This window comes from Myotis lucifugus, unplaced genomic scaffold (assembly GCF_000147115.1).
Source record: "Myotis lucifugus unplaced genomic scaffold, Myoluc2.0 scaffold_69, whole genome shotgun sequence".
Lineage (NCBI taxonomy): Eukaryota > Metazoa > Chordata > Mammalia > Chiroptera > Vespertilionidae > Myotis > Myotis lucifugus.
The window spans coordinates 4060460-4072683 of NW_005871117.1; the positions used below are offsets into that span (position 1 = coordinate 4060460).

Consider the following 12224-nt stretch of genomic DNA (forward strand, 5'->3'; position numbering starts at 1 on the left):
CCATACACTTGTTTGATCTCATTCTGTTAGTGTGGTATATTGCATTGATTGATTTTCATATGTTGAACCATCCTTGCATTTCAGGATTATGTTCCACATGGTCCTGGTGTACAGTCCTTTTAATGTGTTACTGAATTCAGTTTGCTAGTATTTTGATGAGGATTTCTGCATCAATATTCACCAGGGATATTGGTCCTAGTTTTCTTATATTGTCTTTTGTCTGGTATTAGAGTGATGCTGGCCTCCTCATAAAATGAGTTTGGGAGTACTTGCTCCTCTTCAGTTTTTTGGTAAGTGTTTGAGGAGTGTTAATGTTAATTCTTTTTTATATGGTTGGTAGAATTCTCCAGTGAAGTCATTTGGTCCTGGGCATTTTTTTGTTGTTGGGAAATTTTGATTACTGATTCAGTTTTCTTACGAGTTACAGGTCTATTTAGATTTTCTGTTTCTTCTCGACCAGTCTAGATAGATTGTGTGTTTCTAGGAATTTACCCATTTCTTCTAAGTTATCCAATTTGTTGATATGAAATCATTCATAGTGTTCTCTTATGGTCCTTTTTATTTCTGTGAAATAGGTGATAATATCCCCTCTTTCATTTTTGAGTCTTCTCTCTTTTATTTTAGTTAATCTAACTAACATTTTGTCAATTTTGTTGATCTTTCTAAACAAACCAACTCAGTTTATGTTGATTTTTTTCTACTGTGTTTTTGTTATCTATTTTTTTTTTAAAATCTCTGCTCTAATCTTTATTATTTCCTTCCTTCTGCTAGCTTAGGATTTAGTTTGTTCTTTTCTAGTTCCTTAAGGTATAAAGTTAGGTTGTTGATTTGAGATCTTTTATAACTATAAACTTCTCTTTTAGCACTGTTTTCACCGAATCTCATAAGTTTTGGTATGTTGAGTTTTTGTTTTTATTTCCTCAAGATATTTTCTAATTTCTCTTATGATTTTTTCTTTGACTCATATGTTGTTTATAGCCGGCATGGCTCAGGGGTTGAGCGTAGACCTATGAACCAGGAGGTTACAGTTCGATTCCCAGTCAGGGCACAGGCCCGGGTTTGCAGGCTTGATCCCGAGTATAGGGCATGTAGGAGGCAGTTGATCAATGATTCTCTACCATCATTGATGTTTCCATCTCTCTCTCTTTCTCCCCTCCTCTCTGAAATCAATAAATATATATATATTTTTAAAAGAGTATGTTGTTTAATTTCTACATATAATTGGATGCTTGTTTACTAGTAAAAATTCTGTTCCATCCAAATCTAGCTACCTAATATTCGCAGAGCCTCTGTGCCTTTGCACATACTATTCTGTCTTTCTGGAAAGCCTACTTCTTTCTGGTCATTCCTCTGATGAGCATAACTCAGATATCACATCCTTTATGTTCCCATAGTCCTCAGTGCATACCTCTGCTTATCGTCTTGTTTTGAGATGACTTGGTTGTCTATCGTTGTTGGGACCCTCAGCTCCTCAAGAATAGGCTTCTTGTATCTCGTTCAGATACAAGGAGCTGGGGATTGCAACCCCAGATCCTAGTATAGTACCCAGAGCACAACCAAGGAATGTTTGTTTAATTGAATGATTCTTTGTATTTTCATTTGCACTGGCAAATTAATTTGTTTATATGATTACTTTTCTCTTGTTTTTAGGAGGTGTTCCTGCTCATATGTTTGGCATGACAAAGTTTGGGGATAACATTGAGGATGAATGGTTTATTGTTTATATAGTAAAGCAAATTACAAAGGAATTTCCAGAATTGGTGGCAAGGTATTATAGTTATTTTATTCTTGTAAACTGTGACATTTTTATCCATTTAGTACATTTTTTTTCTGTGGTCTGGTAGAAATGTTACAGATTTGGGATGATTTTAAAAATGACTTCTGTGTTTTCTTCCTTTTCTTTTGTGACTTCCTTTTCTCGAGGAAGAATGAAAGTATCAATGGAGAGTTCACCTTCCAAAATATTTCAAACGAAACCCACTTGTTTTAGTTTTTCTTTTTTTTTAATTATCATGAAAGAACAAATACACATGGTAGACAAAATTCAAACAATACAAAGGGTGTACTGCTTTGATTTCTCAGAAGTAATCATCATCCGATTTCTTGTAGAATTTTAAAAAATAATTCCATATACACATACATACACATCCCACATATTTCACAGACATCTTTACCATGTCTTTGTCTATTAGACCATAGCTAAACATTTGTTTGAGAAATTACATGTGTAAGAAATTCAAAGAGATATCAGTGAACAATTGTGTAGATAGCAAAGTAAATTCTAATTCAGTTTTAAAAAATGGGAACTGATAGTTCTCTGTAATGACCGAGTTTTACCAGCAGAGGGCGTTTCACCCACTTACCGCTTCTCCTAGTTTCTTAGCCCTCAAATTCTGATCTTTTTCTATCCACCCAAACTCTTCCCCAGCAGAACGAAAAGAAAAACGACAAATTTGAAAAATTCATATAATATAGAAATTTCAAACATACATAAAAGTAGGAAAAATGAATTCCTGTGTACCCGTCACACAGCTTCAAAGATTATCAACTCATGGTTATTCTAGCTATACCCTTCCCCTATTTCCATATCACATAAGATTATTTTAAAGCAAATATCCAGTGCTATGCCACTTGGCCTTTAAATACTTAAGGAAGTAAGTCTAAGCGATACGAACTGTTATTTTAAACACTTCTGCCCTGGCTGGTATAGCTCAGTTGATTGGAGTGTCTTCCTATGCACCAAATGGTGATGGGTTCAGTGCTTGTGGGAGGCAACCGGTCATGCTTCTCGCTCTCTTTCTCCCTTCCTCTCTCTCTAAAATCAATGAAAAACATGTCCTAGAGTGAGGATTTTTTAAAAAATCAAATAAATAAATAAAATAAACACTACTGTTATCACACCTACAAATAATTAGCAATAATTTCTTAATAAATGATAGAATTTTAAATGAACAAATAAAATACATTAGTTTCTGTCTTTACAAGTATAATAAGGAGGGGGCAATGCCTTTTTAAAAAAATCTTTTTATTGATTTCAGAGAGAGGAAGGGAGAGAAAGAGAGAGAGAGAAACATCAATCTGCTGCCTCCTGCACACCCCCTACTGGGGATCCAGCCTGCAACCCAGGCATGTGCTCTGACCAGGAATCAAACCGGTGACCTCCAGGTCATGGGAGAGGACGCTCAACCAACTCAGCCACACCGCGGGGCAGGGGGCAATACCTTTTATGTGCAGATTCTGATATTTACATATTGATGGTTCATATCTAAACACCAGGCCTATAAAAGCTCTTTAAATTGTAGGCATTTTAATATATTTTTATATATTAATAAAAATATATAAAATATATAAATATTGTATATTAATATTTTATGTATAATATAATATGTGTAAGATATATATAATATATCTCGCTCTCCCTTTCTCTCTGAAATCAATAAAAATATATTTTAAAAATAAAATGAAAGTTATACAAATGAGGCAAAATAAAATCATCTTTCAAGGCCCAAATAATACCTCTTTTATAAAGAGTTAACTAATCTTGGCTATATGTGATTTTTTTTTCTTTTAAAACCCTATAGTACTTTGTATACTTTTCATATTTTTGTCTACTATTATTTATTGTATACTTATTTTCTCTCCAACTCCCCCATACAATCTTATAGTCTTTTTCAGTGAAGCGTTCCATATTTAAAAAAACAAACTTAATATCTTAAACATTTGCTTAAACAATAGCAATCTACACACTGTACATACCTAGATATTTACTAAGATGAATGAAAAAGTATATTAGAATAAACAAGTATATTAATCAAAAAATCTGTATAATTACTGGCAAATATGTGCTTTATGAATGCAAAAGTGGAACTTTTTTTGCATTAGGATTGAAGACAATGATGGTGAATTCTTGTTAATAGAAGCTGCTGACTATCTCCCTAAATGGTTGGATCCTGATAATAGTGCTAATAGGGTAAGTATACACAAATGTGGAAAACTTAGGGAGATAAAATCATGTTGCAGTGCCTCGTATGAAAACTAAAATGTAATATTTTGCAGGTGTTTTTCTACCATGGGGAACTGTGCATTATCCCTGCACCGAGGAAACCTGGAGCAGTATCCTGGTTACCGACTACACCCCCAACAATCCCACAAGCACTGAATATAATCTCAACACACCCAGAAAAAATTTTGGCTTCAGAATCTGTACGAGCTGCTGTGAATAGGCGTATCAGAGGGTAAAATAAAATAACATTTTCATTGCTAGTCAAGGAGCCTTATGCTTTAGGGAAGTTCAAGTCTTTCATTGAATGTAGAATTTCACCTAGATTAATACTAATTTTCATTCTGTCTTCATCCTTCATGAAATTGACTACCAAATTATACTTAAACTAGAGGCTCATTCATGCACGGATAGGGTCCCTGGGTGTCAATGGGGTCCCCCCGATCACCTTACGATCAGCCCTGATCGGGGGCACCCACCTTGGCCGGCCTGGCACTACCTGCTCGCTGGGCCCCCCCCCCGTCATCTCCCTCTGCAGGGCAATTGGCAGGGTGATCGGGGGGTCCCCACTGGCACCAGCCATGGCTGGCCTGGGGCCTGCGGGCTGGGGGCAGCTTCTGCATTAAGTGTCTGTCCCCTGGTTGTCAGTGCGCATCGTTCCGCCGGTCCTTCCACCGTTCTGTCAATTTGCATATTAGGCTTTTATTAAATAGGATAATTTAAAATCAAGAAATAATATATCTTTTAATTCCCATTTAAAAGTGTTATAATCCAGTCTGAATATTTTTACATTATTTACCTTAGAAAGTATTATTTATATCCATAGATTAAAATTTTGAGGGCTTTAGAAATAAAAACTTAAAGGAGCAAATGTGCTCAGGTTTTTCAGTGGTTCTGGGGCTATATGTGGAATTCTTTCACCTGTGTGGGACACTTCAGCTTCTAGTCAGAAGAGAAAGCCTAGGTCTAATAACTTAGTGATTTATTCAGCTTTTAGTACTTATTAAATATTTAGCACCACCAGGTCTTAACAATATTAAAAATTTCTGTTAGCCCTGGCCAGTGTGGGTCGGTTGGTTGGGCATCATCCTGTGTACCCATAGGTTGCCGGTTCGATTCTCAGTCAGGGCACATGCCCTAGTGGGCTCAGTCCCCAGTAGAGGATATGCAGGAGGCAGCTGATCGATGTTTCTCTCTCCCTCTTCCTTCCTCTCTCTAAAAATCAATTTTAAAATATTTTTAAATAAATCTCTTAGCTTTGTTTCAGTATATTTTGAACCATTTTTAAAAGAATATTTGATTTTGTCCTTGTTCTAAAGTATAATAGAGTAAAAACAAGTAAAAAAAAAGTATAGTAGAGTTTTTGTTTCGTTTTTATTGAACCACCTTAGTCCTTTTTTTAAATATTCAATTTCCTCCAAATTTTTCTCTTTTCCTCTCCTCTTTCCTGCAGTTTTTAGTATATACAGTATTTTTATCTTTAACTCTTTTGTCACTCTTTCTATCTCACAGTTGATGAACCAAGATGTTAAGAGAGAAGTAAATGGTATAAAAACTCTAGATATTTACATATTATAAAGTAAAAGTAATTATGTTACTTGTCACAGATACCCAGAAAAAATTCAAGCCTCCCTCCATCGAGCTCACTGCTTCCTCCCAGCTGGCATTGTGGCCGTGCTAAAGCAGCGCCCCCGACTGGTGGCCGCCGGAGTCCAGGCCTTTTACCTGCGGGACCCCATTGACCTGCGAGCCTGTCGTATTTTCAAGACATTCTTGCCTGAAACACGAATAATGACATCGGTAAGATATCACCCTTGATCATTTCGTTTGTCTCACTGGAGAGTTGAATGTTATTTTAATTGTTCACTCGAAAAAAATGGAAATATTCTGTTTCCTCTTTGTAAGTTAATATGCTTTTTTCCCCCTTTTTTCTTTCCTCCCATCCAGTGAAAGATTTAAAGAGACCCGAGTCCCTATTTTATATCCCAATGTTTCCTAGCTATTTTTGGTCATATTGTCATAACATAAAACATTTAATTTCTTGCCTGGCCAGTGTGGTTCAGTGATTGAGTGTTGACCTACGAATCAGGAGGTCACGGTTTGATTCCTGGTCAGGGCATATGCCTGGGTTGCAGGCTCAATCCCCAGTGGGGCTGTGCAGGAGGCAGCCAATCAATGATTCTCATAATTGATGTTTCTGTCTCCCTCTCCCTTCCTCTCTGAAATGAATAAAAATATATTTTTTAAAAAACAAAACAAAAATTTTTTTATTTCTTTTAGAGAATTGAGAATTATTTTTTAGCCCTGGCTGGCGTGGCTCAGTTGGTGGGAGTGTCATCCCATGCACCAAAAGGTGGCGGGTTCGATTCTCAGTCAGGGCATATACCCAGGTTGCAGGTTCTATCCCCAGTCAGGGTGTGTAAGGGAGGCAACTGATTGATACTAATTAGATGTTTCTTTCCCTAAAAAATTCAGTTAGCCTGGCCGGTGTCGCTCAGTGGTTGAGCATTAACCTATGAATCAGGAGGTCATGGTTGGATTCCTGGTCAGGGCACATGTGGTTGCGGGCTCGATCCCTGGTAGGGGGCATGCAGGAAGCAGCCGATCAATGATTCTCTCTCATCATTGATGTTTCTATTTCTCTCTCCCTCTCCGTTCCTCTCTGAAATCAATAAAAACATATTTTTTAAAAATCATTTAAAAAAAGAATTATTTTTATCTTCTACCCATCAAAATTGCCATATGATGTAACTAATAAGAGTTTCACTAGTGATAACTAAAAAGCAGACAGTGCGGGTACATTTTACGGCATGTGAATTATATCTCAATAAAGCTACTACTATGAGATATTGGCAGTGAATAGGTGGGGTCTTTGCATTTCGTATGAATTTGAAGCTTATAAATGAAGCTACTGTTATTAACTATGAAGTAATATTCAAATTTTAATTTTAAGAAAAGACATGTCTTTTTGTGTCTCAATGTCTAGGTCACCTTCACCAAATGTCTGTATGCACAGCTGATGCAACAAAGGTTTATGCCAGACCGGCGGAGTGGATACAAACTGCCTCCTCCATCTCATCCCCAGTACCGAGCCCATGAACTGGGCATGAAGCTGGTAAAGTTGAACAGGAAAATTTTATTTTCTTCCTGTGTATATAAGGGCTCTTAAGAGAATGATGGCACAGCATATAAAGTTTAGAAATATATCCTATTTATGCAAAAATGTGGTAAAACATGGCATTTCAAATAAGAAGGAAAAATTGATTACTCAGTAAATGATGATAGGACTACTGGGAAGCCGTCTGAATATTAAAGTTGATTCCCTCACACCTGTACCAAAGTAAATTCTAATTGGACCAAGTATTTAAATGAAAAAATTGAAACCATAAAATTTGAAATTTTGATAATCTGCGTAGGAAAGGCTTTCTAAGCATGACTTGAAATCATAAGCTAGAAAAGATTGATAAATTTGATTGTGTAAAAAGTAAACATTTCTCTGTGTGAAAAAAACAACACCCATATGTAAAGTCAAAAGAAAGTAAACATGGAGAAAATACTGTATTTTCAATTTAAATGAAAAAGCTGATTTCTCTAATATATATAATGTTCCTACAAGTTAATATGAAAAAAGTACAAATCAATTAATAAAAAATGTTCAGAAACATAAAAAGATAGTCCAGAGAATAGGAAATACTACAGATTTTTAATCTAAACATGAAACATGTTGACCCTTGCTCATATGATAAAATAAATGCCAATTAAACATACAAAGTAGTATTTTCACCATTTGATTGGCAAGTATCAAAGAGTTTGATAATAGATACTGGATTGGTAAAACTATTTAGAGAAAGAGATAGTACTATCAAACATTGATGGGTATATAAATTGATTCAGTGTTTTGGAACAAAATTTGTCAGTATCCTTCAACATTTAAAATGCACAAACCCTTCTGCTCAGCATCTTCACTTCTAGAAATCTACCCTCCATATACTTTACATGTGCACAGAGACATCGAGGATACTCGTGAGAACATTGTAGTAGCAAAGATTGAGAACTACCTACATGTCTATTAGTAGGGAAACAGATAAATTATGGTCTGTCTATGAAATGAGATGAGTAAATTCATGTGTGCTCATAGAAAATGATCTCCAAGGCATATGACAAAATGAAAAAGCAGGTTTAGAGCAGTGTGTGTGTTGCCTTTGAGTGACAAAAGGGATGGAGCAGGAGGATGTGCACACACAGCTACACCCTATCCGCTTGAGTGCATGGATTACTTCTGAGGTGATGTGCAACAAATTTGTCACAGCCGTTTCCTCTGCAGTGACCAGGGAAGCGCCCTGTTGGAATTATTTTGCCGTGTGCATTTATATTTTTTAATGAAAGGATTCTTAAAATGAAGTGCTTTTTCTCCCTTTATTATGTCTGAGACCATGATCAATTCATTGATAATTTCTGTTTGACGAGAAGCCTGCAAGCCTTTTTTTAAGCAAACGAATGAATTTAAATTCCAGTTTAATCATCAGCAAGAAAAGAAATCTCTTTGAAAAGAACAATCTTGTTTTGTATTATTTACTTTTCCTCTATAATTTTTAGTAATCTACGGAGATTGAGAAACTTGGAAATAAAGTCGGATTTTTCATAAATTTCAAAAAGTTTTATAAATGTCCATATGTTCTTGTGTCCAGTCACCTAATTCTTGGGCATGTCTAAAGGGAAAGAAAGTAACCTAATAATAAAAATATTGTCTGTTCCATCTAGGCTCACGGATTTGAGATTCTGTGCTCCAAATGTAGCCCACATTTTACTGACTCCAAGAAATCCCCTGTGACTTCCTCACCACTCTGGGCTGGCTTCCTCGACAGTCTGAAAAAGAACGATTACTTTAAGGTAGGACTTTGCAATGCATTTTTAAATTGTACTATTCACGGAAAATCAAGCCAGTGATTCAAAGTCCTATGGGCCAAGTTTAATATGGAACATAATTATAGGAGCTAGAATTTAAAGGAACCATTCTAATTCAGTGGTAATGATGGGGTGTCTATGAATCGTTGCCAGTATTAGAAAAATTAATAACATTTCTCTAAAGTGATAAAAGTTATTATTTGTATCAGATGAACGATTGTCATAAATCTGTAAAGCAAACATGAAGACACCAAATAGCAAAAATAGCAAAGATAGGGATTTAAAAAATTAGAAAAAACCAACTAGTAAATTTATTTTAACATATTCACTCTCGCAGTAGTAAATATATGCATATGAGCACAATAATAAAGACTGTTTTCATGTAGGTAAAAAAGGATATGAGTGATATTCAGTGTTGTTGAGAGTATAGTGAAATTAATACTCCTATACATTGCTGGTAACATTGTAAATTAATATATAGAACCTTAACTACAAAGTAATTTAGTAGTGTGTCCCAAAAGCTAAAGAAAGATTCAAACCCAGAGCCTTCACTTTGAACAGTGTATTTTAAGGAAACATCAAAGCAATAGAAAAGTCCATACAAATATGATTATAAAGATTGTGTACCAATATGGAAAAGTACTTATAGTATATATTTTAAAATTTTTTATTGATTTCAGAGAGAAAGGACAAGGGAGAGAGAGATAGAAACATCAATGATGAGAGAGAATCATTGATCAGCTGTCTCTTGCACACCCCACACTGAGGATCGAGCCTGCAACCCAGGAATCGAACCGTGACCGCCTGGTTCTTAGGTCAACCCTCAACCACTGAGCCACACCAGCTGGGCTATAGTATATTTTTAATGAGTATAAAATATTAAGTATGAATGCCACTATAAGCATGTATGTGAAAAACAAATCATAGTTAAGGTGGAATTATACTGTTATTTTGGTTCTATTTGTACTTTATCTTATAAATTACTGGTTAATCAGTGATTTCTTAATAATTAATTAATAGAAAATGGTAGAAAACCTTCCAAATTGGAAAGAGACCCTTAACAGTGAAAATGACTAGGAACCATTACCTCTAACCTAGTCCCTTATTTGAAGAAACCAGAGCCCAAACAGGTACATTAATGACGAGACACGGACTCGGACGCAGGCCTCATGATTCCTGAGCAATAGACTATGTTCTGCCTCCCGGAAAGTTGCTGGTAAGCAGGTCATTTTAGCCAGTTAACTGCCACGCATCCAAAACGGAAACCATCCCCACACGCCACGATATTTTGAATTTAATTTAAAAATTCAATTTGCAATGAATATTATAAAAATAAATATACCCATGTGTCAGGATGGCCGGGTGGTCTAAGGCGCCAGACTTAATAGACGCACGTGGCATGGGGAAGGTCCGCTGCTTGCGTCTGCAGATGCTTATGGTGCACAGTGGGTTAATGACACCATGTAAATAATGTTCTGATAGGCTGTTATTATCTTTTAGGGACTGATAGAAGGTTCTGCACAGTACCAGGAGAGACTAGAAATGGCAAAGAACTACTTCCAACTCTCAGTAAACCGGCCAGAAAGGTGAGTGTGTCACTACTTAATCATGGCAGCAGAAAGGTAGCTGCCAGAAGTTAACAAGTTACTTACTCTTAAGAATAATTGGAATTTACATATTTATATAGTTAATGGCAAGGATCATGATTACTGAAGGGGTTGGGGCTTGGAGAGAGGAGGTGTTGTGCATTTGATCCTTGGCACTGATTGCTATTACCATCATCATCAGATAATAGCTAACATGTATTCAGTACTTACAAAGCATAGGCCACTTTAAACTCATTTAATTCCCCCTAACAACCCTATGAAATAAGTATGATTGTTATTGTTCCCTATTTACAGCTGAGAAGCTGAGGCCAAGAGAGATTAAATAATTTGCCAAAGGTCACACAGAGCTAGTTAGTGACAGACCTAAGACTCACACTCAGACAATTTGGTATCCAGCCATTTGCTTAATTCCTGTGGGAGTTCTGGGCTGTGGTTAGCTATTTTAGGAAGGTCTAAAACACAGGATGAATCCCTGACTGGTTTGGCTTAGTGGATAGAACATCGGCCTGCGGAACGAAGGGTTCCAGGTTCGATTCTGGTCAAGGGCATGTACCTTGGTTGCAGGCTCTATCCCCAGTAGGGGGCATGCAGGAGGCAGCTGATTGGTGTTTCTCATTGATGTTTCTGACTCTCTGTCCTCTCCCTTCCTCTCTGTAAAAAATCAATGAAAATGTATTCTTTTTTAAAAAATATATTCTTAAAAAATAAAACAGAGGATGAAGCAGGCAGCTTCCAAATCAAAGCTCAACATTTTTACTGTTGGCAAAAAATTGCATGTAGCTTAAACATCTAAAATTTCAATTATGTTGCAGGAGAGACCTTCATTTCCTCAACCAGATAATTTCTAAACAGTTTAAAACCAACCTCACATCTCCCTCCAGACCTATTCTTGAATTTCCAATTTTTTGAATAGCTGAAATTTTTTAAATAGCTGAATTAATATCATAGACTACCTCCCACTGTCTTTTTTAAATTTTTTTTTTAATTGATTTCAGAGACAGGAAAGGAGAGGGAGAGAGAGAGAGAAACATCAGTGATGAGAGAGAACCATCAATCGGCTGCCTCCTGCATGCCACCTACTGGGGATTGAGCTGGCAGCCCAAGCATGTGCCCTGACCGGGAATCGAACCATGACCTCCCATTCATGGGTTGACGCTCAACCACTGAGCCACACTGGTCAGGCCCCACTGTCTTTTAATAGGACGCCCATTCTCCTATCATCCAGATCTCTGGGCTGTCCTTGAATCTGAGACCCCAGAGCCTGTTAACTATCTTTTTTTTTTTAATTTTTTTTATTTTTTATTTTTTTATTAAATCTTTATTGTTCAGATTATTACATTTGTTCCTCTTTTTTCCCCCCATAACTCCCCTCCTTCCAGCTCCCACCCTACCCTCCGCCCTCACTCCCCACCCACTGTCCTCATCCATAGGTGCACGATTTTTGTCCAGTCTCTTCCCGCATCTCCCACACCCCTTTTCCCCCCAAGAATAGTCAGTCCATTCCCTTTCTATGTCCCTGATTCTATTATAATCACCAGTTCATTCTGTACATCAGGTTATTTATTCACTTGATTCTTAGATTCATTTGTTGATAGATGCATATTTGTTGTTCATAATTTGTATCTTTACCTTTTTCTTCTTCTTCCTCTTCTTAAAGGATACCTTTCAGCATTTCATATAATACTGGTTTGGTGGTGATGAACTCCTTTAGC

At 36.5% G+C, this 12224-nt stretch overlaps 1 protein-coding gene across 5 annotated transcripts in view; it reads left to right on the forward strand.

Moving 5' to 3' along the window:
• The window catches only part of ECD (ecdysoneless cell cycle regulator), a 30419-nt gene that overhangs the window by 3558 nt on the left and 14637 nt on the right, over positions 1–12224 (forward strand). For all 5 annotated transcript variants that reach the window (XM_006090261.3, XM_014457134.2, XM_014457135.2 and 2 more), the window contains exons 3-9: positions 1651–1768; positions 3883–3970; positions 4057–4235; positions 5608–5800; positions 6987–7115; positions 8762–8890; positions 10406–10491. In XM_006090261.3, the coding sequence (XP_006090323.1) occupies positions 1651–1768; positions 3883–3970; positions 4057–4235; positions 5608–5800; positions 6987–7115; positions 8762–8890; positions 10406–10491 (922 nt within the window). The remainder of the gene's footprint in view (positions 1–1650; positions 1769–3882; positions 3971–4056; positions 4236–5607; positions 5801–6986; positions 7116–8761; positions 8891–10405; positions 10492–12224) is intronic.